This window comes from Heliangelus exortis, chromosome 17, assembly GCF_036169615.1.
Source record: "Heliangelus exortis chromosome 17, bHelExo1.hap1, whole genome shotgun sequence".
Classification (NCBI taxonomy): domain Eukaryota; kingdom Metazoa; phylum Chordata; class Aves; order Apodiformes; family Trochilidae; genus Heliangelus; species Heliangelus exortis.
In genome coordinates, this window is record NC_092438.1 from 8,714,936 (window position 1) to 8,733,145 (window position 18,210).

Sequence of the window (18,210 nt, forward strand, 5' to 3'; positions counted from 1 at the left end):
TCCCCCCCTCAACACCGGGGCCTGTAATCTGGGGGCAGGGGGCTTGGAGATGGAGAGGAATGCAGGAGCAGGGAAGGCGGGGGGGAGACGGGGACCATCCCCTCCCGCCACCACCACCACCGCCAAAGCCCCAGATTCTTAGACCTGGAGGAGTCACCACCAAATTCCATTCAACTGACAGAAAAGAAATCAAATCCTTTTAAAGAGAGCCCACTTTCCCCGCAAGAATGCTCCCTGGGCCTTTTGTTGCAGGGCTTTGCTTGCTCCCAGCAGCTCGGAGGAAGCTGCTCCAATACATTAACCAGTTTAACTTGCTCGTGACCCCCTCTGCCCAGCTCACAATGAAGCTCTTCGCCCGCTTTTTTTCCCCCCGGCTCCTTTTCAGGAGCTAAATCCCCCGCTGTTCTCCACTCCCTGCCTCTCTCCCTCAACCTTTCTCAGGCCTCTGCTTCAGCCCCGGGAAAATAATAACGTTTTGCATTTGTATAGCCCCTCGGCCCCGTGGGATCTCCAAGTGCCCTGCACGGATTGCATGGTGTGTCCGTCCCCCCATCCCCACACTCCTGTCCCAACGAGGAGACCTGCAGTCCACTAAGGTGGAGGTGAAAAGTGATGAGGGGTCTGAGGAGGTGGAGCACGTCGGAGGATGATGAGGGTGGGGACAGTTCAGCATCAAGGGATGCATCATGATATTTGGGTGCTGGGTGGAGAGGCACCGACATGCTCTGTTCTCCACAGCCACTCTGATGGCACTGCTGGCCCCTCTGCCATAAGGGAAAGGATGGTTTAAGCTTCCCAGGGTGGTTAAAGAAACCCAACAGTTGAAAAAAACCAAGCCCTTACACTGGACCTGAATAGTGGAGCCCAACAGACAATGGGAAGTTAACCAAACCCGGGCTGGGAGGACAGAAGTCTGCCGCGGGGCGCTGCCATTTTCCTCCTCGTAATTGATGCAAAGTCTCTTTTGTGCTCTCAGAAAATCCCAGAAAGAAAAAAAACAGAGGAGGGGGGAGAGGCGGGAGGGGGGGGGGGAGGGGGGGTTGGCGGGGTGGGAGAGGGATAGCGGGCAGGATCCAGCTCCCCACCCTCCTCCTCCAACATCTCCCTTGCAAGCCTGGACAGAGCGGTCGGAGCAGCGGCCGCCCAGCCGCACGTCGGGGCCGGACCCCGTTAAATACCCAGGACAATACCCTCCGCAACACCATGGGGGCGAAATCGGCGCCTGACAGAGCTTTTAACCCCTGCCCGACGAAGCGCGTAAATCGTTCCAGGCGGACAATGCAGCTTTGCAGCCCGAGCGCAGCATTTCTCTCAGATGACCTGAACACTTTATTACTGGGGATTTATTTATTAACCATTTTTAGCAGCCCTGAGAACCTGGGAGCCTCTTAGGGACCACCTATAGAGTGCTGGGGTCAGGCTGCAAGTGGGGATGATGCAGAGGGCTTAAACCAATTTAAACCGACCTAATACCGGGGTATGGCTGAAAGGGAGATGCCCCACGTGCAGCCCCAGCCCTGGGTCAGTGAGGGGCTGAATCCAGGCAGCTCCAGTGGAAAGCCAGTATGGGGTTTCAGAGAGGTTAATTTGCAGTGGGAATGAACTGGTGGGGTTCCTCTGCAAAGGGCATATCCCTGAGATCTGGGGGATGCGGGCAGTGGGTTTGGGCTTGGACCCATCCCTGCAGAGCCAGGCAGAGTGGGGAGCACATCAGCACCCTGAAGCTAAAGCTGGACTCACCTTGAGCCATCTCAGTGGGATGAGTTATGGGCCATGTCCAAAGCAGGATGCTTTTTGTGGAGGAGAAGTAAAATGCCCCTTCCATCCCAGTCCTGGAATCCCTCCTGCAGAGCAGACATGACTGTCTCTTTCCCCAGCTCCTGGCACTTATGGAGCACTCAAATTCTTCTAGTGCTGGTGTCACCACTGCTAGGATTAGGGTTTTCATACTCAGAAGAGTGACTGAGTGCCAATGACTGGGTGTTCTTGAGAGCATCCCCCCCATGGCAGCCTCCTGCTCCCCACCCCTCAGGTACCATCCCCTGAGAAGTAAACAGGGTGACCCTCATCATTTCCCCAAGTGGGACAGTGCCTCTCTGGGGACACACACATGGCAGGTAAGGACAAAGCCAGGAGGCCAGGTGCCTGGAGAGGAAGCCTTCAGGGATACAGCCAGCAGCTGGACGATCCTGAGGGAATCTCACTCAGGAGGGACAATGTTGCTTCCCCTGGCCAGTGTGGCCACCAAAGCTCGTGGTCACCCTGGGCAGTCTGGCTGAGCTGAGCACCAGCCCCAGGAAGAGTGTGATGGGCAGTGCCAGGGGGCTGGGGAGTTCCCTTATGCCAGCACTGGCAGCAACATGGTTTTCAGCAGACCCCACTGAATCTCTCAGGGGTTGGCAGCACACAGAGCCCGTATTGTCCCTCACCCCACAGTGCCGGCCGGGACCCCAACATCTGGCCACAGCTCGTGTCCCCTGCCAGCGCCGGGGCTGTGGGAGTGGGAGAGCAGCTGGTTGGGGGAAAAGTGCCTTTCCTCCCCTTTTGGCTCCTGTAGAAAGAGTCTCTTTCTTCATTCAGGGGATTGCTGATGGGGCTTTTCAGCTGCCTCTCGAGCTGCGGTTGCTGTGCCATCGGGTTGGAGACAAAGAGTGCCCGAAAAAAAAAAAAAAAAAAAGCAAATTGAGCCTGGAAGGCTGGGTTCTGCTGCAATAGCGGGAAGTGGGGAGTGTGGGATTCGGTTCCTGTGTTTGTACAGTATTCTTGCCTTTTTTGTTGTTTTGTTTTTTTACTTTTATTATGAGAGGCTTCTTTTGCAGCACAGGTCTCTTGTCAGACACAGGCAGTGCTGTGCAAACCCAAACCCCACAGCATCCCTGAGCATTTCTAGCCCTAGGCCATGGTTCAAGGGCTGACCAGGGGAATGTAGAGCCTTAAATGAGGAGAAGGCAAATGCTGGGGCTTGCCTGGGGAAGCAGCCTCCCTGCTTCGTCCTGCCTGGTATTATGGTATTGTTTATCCAGTGCCAGAGATGAATGGAGCACGTGACAGCAGGAAAAATGCAAGTTGGACAAGGTCCCTGCCCAAAAATGCAGCAGCCCCTGATTATGGCATTACATTGCAGCCCAGGCCCAAACCCAAATCCGCCTCCCTGGAGCAGTGCACACACTGGGAGAGAAAACCCCAAGAGCTCCCTGCCTGCAGAGAGGGTGGACTGGGGGGAAAGTAGTCCTGGGGTTTGGCGTCAGTAAAATAGCAGATTGGTGGCACATCCAGGACCAGATTTCAACCAGAATTTTCCTTGCAGCCACCACTTCTCCACTGACTGGCTGGAAAAATGGTGTCCCATTTAGCAAGGTGTTGTTATCACAGTTAGCAGTCACTTGGGGGTCTTGCTTGGCATCCACATAGAATTTATTTTCACACTCTCCTGCACCATGGGGCTGCCCATCAACACTGGTTCAAAAGCCTGGTGCTGCACACAGGATGGGTTTAGACACATCTGGGACTGTCTCCAGGTCTCCTTGAGCAGGGTTGGGACCAGACTCCTCAGTACCCAAACTGCAGATTTAGCCACCAGACTGGAGATTGGTGGAAGTGAGAGGAGTGCTGTGGGATTTTGGTTCTCTTTAAAATTATGCTTGGCCTCCTCTAGATGAAACTGATGGGAAGCTGCCTGGAGTTTGGTCAGGCTGGTCAGCTTTCTGGCAACCTCTTGGACACAGCTGTGAGAAAACCTCAGTGCTGGGCTCTGGGAAAAGCCAACTCAGGACGAGTGGAAGAGGGAACAAGCTCGTTGCTGCTGATGAAGCAGCAAGTGATGGTCCCAGCATGCTGAGGGCTGCCAGGCCCAGTGTACCCCCATCCTGCACCCTGCCCTCCATCCCCTGGGGCAGAAAAGAGGAAAAGGCAAAGGCAGAAGTTGGCTCAGGGAATCCTGAGCACACATATAGACTGGGCAGAGAATGGATTGAGAGCAACCTTCAGGAGAAAGACTTGGGAGTACTGATTGATGAAAAGTTCAACATGACCTGGCAATGTGTGCTCTCAGCCCAAGAAGCCAACCATGTCCTGGGCTACATCAAAAGCAGTGTGGCCAGCAGTTTGAGGGAGGTGATTCTTCCCTTCCTCTCTTGTACAGAGATGGGTCCAGGTTTGGAATCCCTAACACCAGCACATGGAGATGTTGGAGCAAGTCCAGAGGAGGCCATGAAGATGGTCCGAGGGCTGGAGCAGCTCTGCTCTGGACCCAGGCTGAGAGAGTTGGGGTTGTTCATCATTGAAAAAAGAAGACTCTAGGGAGACCTCAGAGCACCTGCAGGGGGTACAGGAAAGCTGAGGAGGGACTTTGGACAACGACAGGGAGGGATAGGATGAGGGGAAATGGTTTCAAACTGAAAGAGGGGAGATTTATATTAGATCTTAGGAAGAAATTCTTTCCTGTGAGAGCAGTGAGCCACTGGCCAAGGTTGCCCAGAAAGGCTGTGGGTGTCCCAACCCTGAAAGAGTTCGAGGCCAGGTTGGGCCGGAGCTTTGAGCAACCTGGTCTCGTGGGAGGTGCCCCTGCTCATGCAGGAGCGTTGAGACCAAATGATCTCCAAGGTCCCTTCCCACCCAAACCGGGTCCATCCCTCCAAGCTCCAGGCGGGGCAGGGACCAGCCGTGGGCCGGGGCCAAGGGGCGGGGAGGACGCGTGTAGGGGGCTGGCGGGGAGGAGGCGGAGCGGCTCCGGGCCCGACCCCCCGGGCGGGGCGGGGGCGGTTTAAAGGCGGTGGCGCGGCGGGGGCCGGCGTTGGGGCGGGTGGTGCGCGGCCGGCGGCGGCGCGGAGAGGAGCGGAGAAGCAGGAGGATGCTGAAGAGCTGCGGGAGGAAATTGCTCCTGTCCCTTGTGGGCTCCATGTTCACCTGCCTCCTGGTGCTCATGGTAGAGCCGCCGGGGAGGCCGGGGCTGGCCCGGGGAGAGGCCGGAGGGGCTCAGCGGGCGCTGCAGAGCCTGGGGGCGGCGGCTGCCGTGGCTCCCCCGGCGGCTCAGGGTCCCCCCGGGCTCCGCAGCTTCGCCGATTACTTCGGGCGGCTGAGCCGAGCCCGGCGGGAGGTGCCCGCCGCTCCCCCGAGCCCCCCGCGTCCGCCGGCCGAGGACATCTCCCCCCGCGATGTCTTCATCGCCGTCAAGACCACTAAGAAGTTTCACAAGGCGAGGCTGGAGCTGCTGCTCGACACCTGGATCTCCCGCAACCGCGACATGGTAAGGGGATGGGGACAGGGGTGGGGACGGTCCCCGCCGCCCGCCGGGATGGAGCCGCCTGCAGCCCGCGGGGTTCAGCGGTGGTCCCGGCCCTTGGCCGTACGGGGTACCGGGGATGCTGTGGTTCGGCAAATGCCCCCTCCTCTCTCTGCTCCCCCCATATCGCTGAGCAAGGGGGTTATTTCAAAGCTGTTCGGGCGGTTATGGAGCCAGCCGCGTTTTCCCGAGGGTGAAATGCAGCGTTGCAGGGTGAGTTTGAGATGGGTGAGTGATGGAGGGAGCCTGACCTGGGATCTTGGCACTCGGCAGCCCTTCAGAACTCTGCTCTGGGCTCCTTCCTGCTCCTATTGCAGAGCTTGATCCGAGTTGCTTTTTGCTGGGGAAACTGAGGCACGATGTAGGGATGCAACCCCCAATGAAGGTCAGGTCCCTGTGGTTGCTCTCCTGGGCTGCAGGGTCCCACGAGGTGTCTGCAGTTGGGTTGCCCAAAGGACACCCAATTTAGTAGCCCTGGACTGGGTGAACACTGGCATATGCTGAGGCTCTTGGTTTTCTTGCCAGGAACTGGACAGGACTGGAGTGGCTGGAGACTCTTGCAGGTCAGCTCTGTCTCACTCACACCAGGGTAGTTCCAGCTAGTCCCATTCTTGACCTTACTCATGTCCTGGCCAGCTCACTTACTTTATCCTTCAAGTACCAAAGCAAAACTGAAAAGGAAAAAAAAGCTGTTTCCTTAGGAAATGTGACTTGCCATCTGGTATTAAGACACTTTTTCTGTACTTAGACAGCTTCCCAAGTAAGTTATGGCTGGTCCTAACCTTTCTATCCTACTGTCTTCATGTGTTTCCTCCTGGCCTGGAATTGTGTTTCTTGTTTGCAGACTGGTTTTGGGTTTTTTTGTTTTGTTTTTTGTTTGTTTGCTTTGGAATCTGGAGTAGCTGAGGAGGGACCTGGGAGGGATCTTGACCTGCCTCTGCCTCCTTCACCCGGGTCTCTTGGACCCTGTGGGATATTGGCTCCTGCAACTTACACCAAGCATTATTTTTTTTTTTTTTCTTTTTCTCTCCGTATCTTAGTGTTTTTTTTTTTCCTCAGGTCTTCTGGGCCTGGCAGTGGCTCTGCCATCTCTCCCTGATACAGTTACTTAATGGAAACCTCTTTTATGCTCTGCTGTCACTGCGAGGGGGTAGCAAGTGGTGGTGATGGGGAAACGCTCTTTGAGCACCTACAGATGATCCTGGGAATGGCTGCTCTTTTTTTTTCCCTCCCTCTTGTGAGCTCCGGCTTTCTTCTAGTTTTTTTTTGTTTTGTTTTGTGTTGTGCTTCGTTTGTCCGTTTGGATTCCCAGAGACCCGAAGCTCAGCTCTCACGCTGTCCCCCTGGGCAAGCTAACAAAGCCCCTTTTCTCCTGGCGCAGAGAAAAGGCTTCGCAGCCTCTTGTGTGGCACTTTCCATGGGAACGGGGGAGCCGGAGCCGGCCGTGTCCAGGTCAGGTTGCCTAGAGATGAGGGCCATGAAGCCAGGGGGGCTGCAGCCCGCCGAGGTGCCTGCCTGACAAGCCAAGCCGCTGAGTGACGGCTCTTGTACAGCACTTGAGGACAAGGAGCTGCCGAGAGAGCTGGAGGCGGTGCGAAGTCCTGTGGAGCAAAGCGAGGGCTTGAGGGAGGGGGGGGAAGACACATGGAAGCAAAGGAACCCACGCTGCTGGTGGTGATGGGCTCCCATCTTCCCATGCTGACCTGGCTGCCATCTCTGGCAAGTTTTGGGCTACCCTTGGCTCCTCCAAACTTGGCATCAAGTTGGAGTTTCTTGCTTGAAGAGTGCAGGATTGATGCCATGAGGCTCTTCTCCCTTCCTTCCCTGTCCCCGGGGGGGGGGGCCTGAGTGGTTCCTGCATCCCCTCCTTGCCTGGCCCTGTTGGTTTTTGTCCTGGGAGAGTGGTGTGGTGACATCAGGGTGCTGCTGCATCTGCTCAAACGTCTCTCTTGGTCTGAGTCAGGTCTGTCTCTGCTCATCCTGTCCCTCTCCTGCTGTTGTTTCACTATCGGTGCTCAGGTGGGTGTGCTGCCTCACCATGGCAGGGAAGTTCATGCTCAAGGACATCCTCCCCTGTGCCCAGTGCCATAATTTTTCTTCCTCTGATCCTCCTCTCCCATCAAACCCCAATTTCTCACTACATCTGTTAGCCACGCAGCTCTCCGGACAGGAGGGATGCACGCACTGGTGAGAAGGGGTTAAATCCATCAGGTAACTCCAGGCTGGACCCTGGCTGATAGGGGGAATAGCTATTGTGTCTTTCCTTGACTGCTCTTTGTTTTGCCTACAATAGTCCCTGTTTCCTGCCCTCTGTCCCCTCCAAGACACTGCAAAGGGCACCCCTCTCCTTCCTGCTTCTCTCTCCACAAGGAGGACAGATCCCTGTTCTCTTCTAAATCTGCTCCTTGGGTTGCACAATCCAGGCTGGACAAGCTGCTGTTAGAGCAGAGTTACGAATTTTCCCTTCCTTGTTTTGGGGAGAGTTTCCAGCTGTCTCCGTGTCCTTAGGATGCTGGAGTGCCGTCTGGGGGAATTTTGCACTTGAAAGAAAAAAGGCAAGGGGGAGGAAAAAGGCCATTAGGCAGAAATCCTGGACAGGAGTGAATCCAAACCCACTGTTTCCCTGCTGAGTTGGTCGATTTGCAGTGGCAGAGTTGCATAAGAAACCTTTCCTCTCCCCAAGGCACCCCGAAGGCAGCCGGGCTGCTCGGCACACGCCGCGGTGCCCGCCAGGGGTCCGGGCTGGGCTGCTGTCCCACCAGCGTGGGATCTGCTGGCTTCCTCCAGCTCGGCAGGATAATTGCAGGCTTTGAAAAATTCCTGCTCTCAGGGCAGAAGGAATAGGTTTGCCTTCCGGAGAACATGCTTCTCCCAAATTTCTTTAGCACCTTGGCCAAGGTACATACCCCACTTAGGCTCTCACTGGAGCAGCTGGAACCACGGGGGTGGGGGTTGCTCATCCCAAACCAGCTCCACTGTGCAGTTGGCTCCCCCCAGCCTTGGGCTGTGTGCCAAGGCCTGCTGAGCACTGCTCAACTCGGTTCACGAGTGAGGGTCCCTCCCTGGGCAGCCTGTGTGGTTTCGGGGGCCTGGGGACCCCTAAATTGCCTGCTCCAAACGCTGCCCCTCTCCTTGCCCATAAAAGCCCCAGAGCCGGCGAGTGGCGCGCGTGGAGCGCCAGGCGGGAGGGTGGAGGACCCTTGCCACACAATGAGCTCATTGTTTGCAAGGAGGTTATTAAAAAATTATAGCATTTAAAATTACAGTGGAGGATTCTTCCTCTTGCCAAAAGGAGCAGCAGGAAGGAAGGGCCCTGCGGCCTTGTGAGCCCCTTCCCCATCTCGGTGGGTCCTGGGAACCCTGTGTCAGCAAAGACACCAACTCCATCCTCTTTTTCCCATCCTGGGGAAAGCCACCACCAGCACGCAGGAGTGGGGATGTTGCCATTGCAAGGACATGGCCATCCTGCTGATCCCAACCTGTTGAAGCAGGGTGGGAATTTTCCCTCCTAACCCCAGTGGGCTGGAGGGAAAAACCTCTGCTGTGGGGGCACAAAGCTGGTCAGGAACCTGCTCCAGCAGCACCCTCAGCTCCCCCTGCAGACCCTTGCCTTAGCCCCCACTCCCCAGCAGTGCATCCAAGCAGGGTCCTTAGGGTGAAATGGCGTGCAACCCAACCCCCGCGTGCTGTGTGGGTGGGTGCTGGGATGCTCCATCCTCTCCCAGTATGAGGAAGTGATACATTGTGTGGGGGTAGGACTTGGGGTCACAGGAGTGTCTACCTGGCAGAGGTTCTCCTTTTTGACGGGTGTGCTGCTGGGGAAGGTGAGAATTATGGTGGACACGGGGTCTGTGGAGCATGTGTTACCCTGAGAAGGCAGCTGGGCCACTTGCTGACCCCAGGATGGCCCTGGCTGGGGGGATGCCCTGTGCAGCACCCCCAGCCATGAGCAACCCAGGAGCTTGGTCGTTGGAGGGGGAAATGAGTCACCTCAAAAGGAGAAATGTAGGGGAGGGCAAAGAAAAAAAACAAAAACAACAAATGGGCCCTCCCCAGGGATGCGAAGGGGGAGCAGGGGGCCTGATGGCTGCTGCCTGGCTCCTTGCAGGCAGCTGGAGGGGGGGCTGACCCCATTCCAGCCATAGGGACCCCGGGTGCCTCTCGGTCCCGTTGGTGGCGGCGCGGGGCTGTGCGGAGCGGTGGCAGCTATTGTTCAGGAGGGATTTGGCATCCTGTGTTTCTTGAAGCTGCAGTTTTGAGAACAATGAGGTTTCCTGCAGGGGCTGGGGGGGTGCAGCGGGCCCTTCCTCTCCTGCACCCTGCAGGAAAAGTTACTATGGGGGGGTCCAAGAGGTCCTGGCACCCCTCGGTGCCATGGCTGGCATGGGAGCCAAGTGGGAAGGAGGTGGGGAAGGGTGGGTGTAAGGGCTTTGAGTGTTTCTGTCTGGGAGAGGTGTGGGGGGCTGGCCCCAGCTGCTGTTGGGTCTGGAGATGGTGGCTTGCTGGTGACAGGGATAGTGGCTGTGGTGTCCCATCCCACTTGCACCACTCTAAACTGGGCACTGTCCTGATGTTCAGCACCCCACACTGGGGATGCTGAAGGCTAATCTGTGGGGTTTTTTTATCTTGTCACTAGGACACTGGCTTTTCTTGTCCCTCTCCTGCCCTGTCTCCCCATACCCTCAGCCCTCCAGCTCAGCTGGCACCTCTGCTCCTCTTTCCTGCAACTCTGGGCAAGGGTCTGTTCAGGAAGGTTGCTTCTCTCCAAGAAATGCAGACAATTGATATAAAAAAAGAGTAACTTTTTTTTTTTTTTTAGTTGAATGTTGTGATGGGGCTGAAAGGGAGATGGTGAACTTGTGGAGCCCTGATAGATCCTATCAGGTGACTTACAGGACTGTGTCCCCCTGCCCTGGTCTCCAAGGTGTCATGTGGTCCACCTGCACCAGGAAAATTATGGACTTGTGTGTGGGGAGAGGCCAGGGGAAAGATGCTTCATTAGGATGAAGCCTTTCAGTGCAGGAGAGTAATAAACAATTGTCACTGTGGTCTATTTATAGTGACTGAGCTGGAGGATTAGTTTCAGGGTTATTTTTGGAGCAGCTGAAGGCAGTTGCTGGACGGTGCTTCTGAGCTAATCAAGCAAATATTTTCTGTCTTGTCTGTGTGGAGGCTGCCTGTCCCCTGTCCCCCTCTGGCAGGGCTGGAGCCTGGGGGTTCCAGAGGCACTGTATGTCTTGGGGTAGATGGGGAAGAGCTTGTGACGGGGTTGTCTTGGGAATTCTTGCATTGTCTCCTGCTGCTTTGCTTCAGCTCATACCCTCAGCAGCTGCCTGAGCCCTCCCTGAGCACCTGGGGGAAATGGAAACCAGCAGTGAGGTGCTGGCTGGGCCCAGTGTTGGCTGGGGGTGATGGGTGTCCTCCTCCCTGCACAGCACTGACCCTGTCCCACCCCAACAGAAATGTCTCCCTAGGTCCACGATGACCACGGGCATCCTTGGTCCTGCAGCTGATGGGCTGAGGTTCCTTCTCATCAGCAGGTCCCCTAACCCTTTGAGGCTTTCATGACCTCTTGAGGGGCTGACCTCAGTCTGTCCCTAAAAGCAGGCTGTGCAGCAGGCTCTGCTTGTGGGAACTTGCCTTCCAACCTCCCCCACCTACGGCATCCTTTTTTATTTTTTTTTTTTTCCCCTCCCTTCTTTTCGAGCCCCAAAGGTCACTTGTAGCCCGGTCCCCAGGAACGTGCCCTCCTCCCCTCCCATTCAGACTTCCCGCAGATCTGGGCTCTCCCCACCAGCCTCCCTGCTCCGGACCTGAGCAAACACAGCCCGGCCGGGTTAACCAGCGCAGCTGTATGCTAATGCCCCTCCGCTGCCCGCTTAACTCTCCTCCGCTGAGTAAAGTCAGCCCTTCTATTGTACCCACCTCCTCAAACAAACCACAAAACCCCAGCGCCTTCCCGGGGCCGGTCGGCTGTGGGGTGGCACCCAGTTTCCAGCTCACTTGTAATTCAGCATCCCCTGGCGTTTGGGCTCCATCATCCCCCCCCTCCTCCCCTGCCTCCTGCCTTTCCCCCTAGCCCCCTCCCTCCCCCCTTCCCTAACCCTTTTGTCTTTCTTCTTTTGCCCTTTTGTGCACGTCTGGTTTTTAATAGCGCTTGGCAGCTGGTTGTGGTTTCTCTCCTCCAGCTTTGTTTGCTGCCCGCTGATTGATAGCGATGCCTTTCCCACCCCCTGCTCTCTCCTCCTGCTTCTTGCTCTTCCCCAAATCCCGGCCCAACTGCAGCCCCTCCCAGTCCCCCATCCCGGCCGGCAAATGCCAGGAATAAGCTGGGGAAATGGAGGAGTGCAGCACGGATGGGCAGTGAGGGTGTCCAGGGAGGAGGTAGGATGCTGCCTGGCACCGTGGGGACCACTCTGGGATGGGCGGTGAGGGACGGTCCCCTCCTTAGGGGTGGTGAGAGGCACCCACCAGCTCAGCCCTCCTTAATGGGATGGGGGGTGGAGAGGAGCCATGGGGGTGTTGTGCAAGTGGCCAGGGACACTGTGCTGTTGACACAGGTGGGGACGTGGTTGGCAGCTGCTGCTATGGGCAAACACACCTGCCTGGGCAGGGAGAGAGGGCGGGTGGCTGCTTCAGTGTCCCCAACTGCACAAGCCAGCCAAAGTCTGAAGTCTCAGCTCAAATCAAGCCATGCTCTGCACACACTCACAGCCACCTGCTGCTCTCCACGCACCCACCTTGTGCCCCAAATCCACCGACTTTCTGCTGCCCCTTGGAAAAGACAAGAGGATGGGGATGCTCAGCATGAATGCTGGGGTTTGCCTCCCTGGTGAGGCGTGGTGTTGGGTGCCTTTGCACCCTCCTGGGAGGCCATGCAGGGATGCTCAGCTCTTTGGTGCTGCTTTGGGTTTTAGCAAGGGAGCAGAACACCAAGGCCTGGGGGACACCAAGCACCAGTGCTGCCCAGAGATGCTGGATAGCACCCAAGCTGCATAGTCTTGGTCCTCAAAGGTGCCTTGTCTTCTATTTCAGACCTTCATCTTCACAGACGGGGAGGATGAGGAGCTGAAGAAGCAAGCACGTGAGTCTGTGGCCCTTGTCCCTTTGTGTGCATGACCTTGCCAGGTCCTCTGAGGATCCCCTGCCCAAGGAGCACAGCTGGCATGGAACCTGCCCCAGGTTCTCTGAAAAAATGGTCAAATTGCCACCAGTTAGGCACTAATCTCAGCAGCCCTCAACACAGGGACCTGGACTGAGAGCAAGGCCACTCATTTCAGTGATGCTGCCCGAAGCTTCCTCTGTCCAGGAGCCTCCACTGGAGATGGGTTTCCTTCCCAGTCAGCCCAGCCCATCTCCTGCATGCAGCTGCTGGGGAGCAGGCTAACAGGATGGGGGTGCCTTTGCACCCCTTTGTCCCTGGGGCCATCTGGGATTGATGGGCACAGAGAAGGCAGCCAAGGTTTCATGGGAGCATTTTCCTGGCAGCCGCTCCCTGGGGCCAGGGTCAGCTCAGTCTATTCTCCCCATGCAAATGATTCCTTTTCAGGCCGGGAAGTGATTGCCTTTGAGCTGGGCAAGCAAATAACAGGTGGCCACTGCGGGAAAAGGCAGTGGGAATAAGGCAGGATTTTGGCTATCATGTCCTGGGGGAGGACAAGCTGGCTCACTGACACCCCTTCACTCCCAGGTGGCTGGGACATGGCCCCAGATGGGCAGGGTGGCATCATGCATATGGATTATGGCTTGACCCTGGTGCATCTGCATCTCCTACGTTCATCCTTTTCCTTGCTTCACATGGACTCAAAAGCCATTCCCCCCAAAATCCATTCTTTGTCCAAAATGATACGACACGGAGGCCACCAAGCATCGGGGAGGTCCGTGGGGCTTCCTGGAGCACTTGTGGGGATGCTTTGCTGTTTGAGCCAAAGCAGGGAGGTGTGGGAGACCCTGGCACCGGGCTTTGACCCCCATCTCTCCTCACAGGTAATGTCATCAACACCAACTGCTCGGCTGCCCACAGCCGCCAGGCCCTGTCCTGCAAGATGGCTGTGGAGTACGACAAGTTCATTGAGTCTGGCAGAAAGTAAGCAGTGCCTGGGGGCTGCTGTGCTGGGGGGACATAGGCAGTGGGTTCCTGGGCATTTTTTGGGTCCATATCTCGGCATGGGGAGTTGCCCCAACCCACTGTGACACTGCTGCCACTGCAGGTGGTTCTGCCACGTGGACGATGACAACTACGTGAACGTGCGGATGCTGGTGAAGCTTCTCTCCAGCTACCCACACACGCAGGACATCTACATTGGGAAGCCCAGCTTGGACCGGCCCATCCAGGCTACAGAAAGGATCAGTGAGAACAAGATGGTGAGGAAGAGGTTGAGAGGTTGGGGCTGGCTTAGTTTGGGCTGGGGTTTGCTTCCTGGTGAGCAGAAGACATGACTGCTATTGCTTCTCCTCTCTCGCAGCACCCGGTGCATTTCTGGTTTGCCACGGGAGGAGCAGGGTTTTGTATCAGCCGGGGGCTGGCACTGAAGATGAGCCCATGGGCCAGGTAAGTGTTGGTGTTGCTCTTCCATGGTGACTCATGATGGTCCCAGGGCACAGAGAAGTGACATCTTTGGGGATAAACATTGGGCTGTGCCCTACCACCTTATTCTCTTTGCCTGGCTGGGGGTTTCTGCATGGAGCTTGGGAACAAGCTGGAAAGGACCTCAGTTCCCCCAAGTCTGATTGACTTTTAATTAGAGATGAGCAAGCCTAGACTCCATGGGGTGCCCACATCCTCCCAGACTTTGCTCCCCTGCAGCTCCTCTCTGTCTCCCCACAGTGGGGGCCACTTCATGAGCACAGCGGAGAAGATCCGCTTGCCTGATGACTGCACCATTGGCTACATCATCGAGTCCGTGCTGGGGGTGAAGCTCATCCGGAGCAACCTCTTCCACTCACACCTGGAGAACCTTCACCAGGTGCCCAAGTCAGAGATCCACAAACAGGTACCCCTGTCCTGATGCCCTGGGGTGGATGGAGGGGGTTGGGCTGGATGGTGTCATCCTCTGGTTTCATGGTGTCACACAGACTTGGACATTGCAAAGAAAGCAATCGACGTGATTCCAAAAAGTCAGTGGAGGGGGGAAAACCCCAATCAGCCCATCCATGTGGGGTGATGCAGAGTGTGGCCAGAGGCTGTGGGGAAAGGGGGAGAATTTTGCAGCTCCCACCATGCTCCTGCTTGATCCTCACAGCCACATCAGCTGCCTGACACCCACCCCCCCACATTTCCTCCCCTCCAGGTGACGCTGAGCTATGGCATGTTTGAAAACAAGCGCAACTCCATCCACATGAAGGGAGCCTTCTCCGTCGAGGAGGACCCATCCAGGTGAGATGGGGGGACCCTGTCCCATCCCGCCCAGGCCAGGGAGCCTCAAGGTCACCACTGCCCCGTGCTCAGCATCCCCTCCTCTCCTCTGCAGGTTTCGCTCCGTGCACTGCCTGCTGTACCCCGACACGCCGTGGTGCCCCACCAACGTGGTTTACTAGGAGACCTTGGGTGTCCCCTCCAACCTCGTCCCAAATTTCCCCGGTATCCGACGGGTGTGCGGGACCTGTGTGCGGGTGTGTCAGTCCCAGACGGACGTTGTTGCTGTGGTATTGCACAGTGTTGTGTGTACTGAAGGCTGCTGTGCGGCCCCTTGTCCCCTGCCTGCCCTGCCTGCCCTGCTGCCCGCTCCCTCCGGGTCGCTGGGGAGGGATGGGTCCTGAGCACTTAACCTTGGGGCACCCCCGTGGTGCTGGGTGACCCCACGCCATGCGTGGGGAGCGACTGCAGGCGCTGCGGGGCTCTGCCTGACCCTGCCTTGCTTCTCCTTTTTTATTTTCTTTTTTTTAATTATTTTTTATTTTTTTTTTTTACTGTTTAAATGTTAAGGTGTGTTTTTGGTTTTTGTTTTTTTGTTTTTTTGATGTGTGTGCCTCCCTCACCCTGCTCCCATAACCCTTCACCCACCCCATCCTCTCTCCAAGTCCCAAAAATCTCAGCAGAAAAGCTCCGGTGCCTGATTCAGGTGAGGGGTCACTGGCCAGTTTTGCTTCCCAGCCTGGTGTGCAGGCAGGGGTGGTGGTGGGGGAGCTCCAGGACATGGAAAATGCTGCTCCAGGGTGCTGCAGGGCTGCTGGGTGCTCAATGGCTGCACCAGAGGGAGATGGTGGGGGTGGGCTGGGAGCTGGCATCGGTGTTGGCTCCATTTCCCAGAGCTCTCCCCACCTAGCTGAGAGGTTGCCAGCAGCATCCATCTCTGCACTGTAGAGTGAGCCTAAAGTAAAGATTTTTCTATAAATACAGGGGGTGGGAGGAGGGCTTTTCCAGAGCCCTGAGTGTGGGTGCTGTGTTTGTGCAGTCTCCTTTCAGTGCCAGCTCCCTGCTTGCAGGCAGTGGGTACAGGCAGGAGCAGCCCTGCACTTCTCCAAAGAAGCACTCCAGGGTCTGGCTGAGGGCTGTGTGGGTGTCCCTCCACCCTGCTGGGGGGCTGGGGCATCCTCCAGCCCTGGCCTGGCTTTGGGTGTTGCTGGGAGGCAGGAGCACCCGTGACGTGGGCAGGCAGCATTTCCCAGCCCGCTGGGAGCTGGGGAAGGATTTAACTGGGAAGGGAGAGGGTCCCTGCATCCCACCCCCAGCTACCCTGCCTGTCATCACCAGCTCTGTGCCCCTGGGGTAAGGGGGCTGAGCCAGGAGCTGAACATTTCCAACCCAAGCTGAGTGAAAATGGCCCATAATGGGTGCGTTGTACATATGTTATTGTGCCAGTATTTTTTTTACTGTGCCCTTTTTTAAAAAGCAAAAACGAAACACCACAAGTTGAGAAATATGTAGATTTTAAAATGCTTTTTATATGTTTTCTGTGGATCGGAAAAAAAACCCCAACCAAACCCAACCTGAACTTCTGATAATCTGTTTAAGAAAGAAAAGGAAAAAAAAAAAAAAAAAAAAAGATTGCGATGTCTTGTAACTGTCACTTACTTTAATTTATATGTTCCAGTATCTGGAACGTCAGTTTGTGCTTTTTGTAACTAGGATGTGTTTAAAAGCAATAGATGTGGGGTGGGGAACCAGCATGGACAGTGTGTTCTCAGGGACTTGAACCCAAGTGCTGCCACGGGGGGGTCCCCGTGGGAGCCCTCACCAATAAAGCAGCTTTTTTGCTGACCACAGTCACTTGGTCCTGGGCTCTGGTGTCTTTTTATGGATGGGCTGTGCTGCACACCCCTTGTTCCCCTCCTCCCCGCGGATGTTCTCACCTCTTCTGAAGCTCTCAGGGATGCAGGGAAGGATGGATTGCTCCTGCATCCCTCTTTTTTCCCACGGGTACCGGGACCTGTCGACCATTTGCATCCCAGGGCGTGGAGATCCTCTCCTCCTTCCCTTCCCCAAAAGGCTGGGAAAGGCTTTGGCACCTCGGGGCTGGTTTTTCCCAGGCTCTGGGGTGGGAGAGGAGGCGGCGGGCGAGGTGTGAGGCTGTTGTTAGCAGGGGGCTGTTAACAGCCGGCGGGCAGGCGGCTGCGTGGGAAGGTTGGAGGCTGCAGGGGGGGGGGGTACTGACCCCCTTACCCTCCTAATCCTCTCTTCCTCCTCCCTGCCTCCATTTTAGCCCATACCTGCTAGTAACAAGCCCCAGCTATGAGGTGATGGCATAAATCTGCCCCTTTCCTAACCAGCATCCTTCTCCGTGTGCTGTACCGGTACCTCCCCCTCTCCCCTCCCATCCCCCCCCCCCCAGCCTCTCTTCCTCTTTATTATTTTATTTATTTATTTTCCCCTATTTCTCACTTGACAGTTTGACTTGAATCTCTGGGTTATCAGGGGTTGGCCTTGCTAAAAATACAGCCTGGCAGGAAGTCAGCATGTGCTACAGCAGCAACCACCTCCTCCCAGCACAGGGCCAAAAATTTCAAAAGTTCTCCAAACTTTCCTGCCTTTGGGATCCTGCAGGTGGGGTTAGGGGGGTGGGGAGGACCTCTAGCTCCTGTCCCAGGGAACTGAACATCATCCTAAAAAAAAGTACCCAAATATCTCGCTGGAGTAAATGGAGGTGAAGAGTGAGCCCTGCAAAGCTGCCCTCCCCCAGGACACAGGGTGCAGGATTTGGTGCCCTTGCTCCCCCCACCCGGCTGTGGGGCAGTGGGGTGGACCTGCATCAGGTTTTGCTGTCACTCATGGGGCTGGGGGATCATCAGCAGGGGCTCTTCCTGACAATCTTTCAGCAAACTGACCTTCCCTTGCCCCCCACCCAGGTGGGATGGGGAGATAAAGCCAGGAGTGGGAAATACCATCTCTCCCCAAGCAGGGCTGGGTGCTGGGTGGGTGGGTGGGGGGTCTTGTTGACTGTAAAACAGCCCAAATCTTGTTTGAGCATCCACCTGGGGAGCCAGGGGGTGTGGCATGGGGTTGGGATGCTAGGATGGAGCTGCAAGGAGCAGGAGCCCCTTGGCAACACCTGGAGGGGGCTTAGAAATAAAAACATAATAAAATAAAAATCAAAATAATCTAAAATAAATAAAATACACTCCACCAAGCCTCCAGGAGCAGGGACAGGCAGCACACCAGACCTCCAGTTTGTCCCACAGCAGGCTCCCAGCCTCTCCCTCCTCCTTCCCTACTTGTGGGCCGAAAAGTAAATAAAAACACGCACTAATAAACAAAAGGAAAACAAAAGCAAAGCCTGCTGCTCTCACATAGTTGGCAGGCAGTCAGCCCAGCCTGCTTTCATCTGCTCTCCAGCACTGTTGTGGGACGTCCTGTTTACTCTCGCCTGCTCGTGGCAGCTGATAAGGCGGCTGCACCTTTTGGAGGGTGATGGTGGGGACAAACCTGGCTGGGTGGGGACACGGCCTGTACATAGGGACCACTGCTGTTGACACCATCTTTCCCAAGGGAT

At 56.2% G+C, this 18,210-nt stretch overlaps 1 protein-coding gene across 1 annotated transcript; it reads left to right on the forward strand.

Moving 5' to 3' along the window:
- Window positions 1–4,785: 4,785 nt before the first annotated feature.
- On the forward strand, window positions 4,786–16,486 carry LFNG (LFNG O-fucosylpeptide 3-beta-N-acetylglucosaminyltransferase). The gene is made up of 8 exons (XM_071760413.1): window positions 4,786–5,245; window positions 12,317–12,365; window positions 13,268–13,367; window positions 13,492–13,645; window positions 13,747–13,832; window positions 14,109–14,274; window positions 14,572–14,657; window positions 14,752–16,486. The coding sequence occupies exons 1-8, from the start codon at window positions 4,850–4,852 to the stop codon at window positions 14,816–14,818; spliced, it is 1,104 nt and encodes a 367-aa protein (XP_071616514.1). The 5' UTR covers window positions 4,786–4,849; the 3' UTR covers window positions 14,819–16,486.
- Window positions 16,487–18,210: the final 1,724 nt, after the last annotated feature.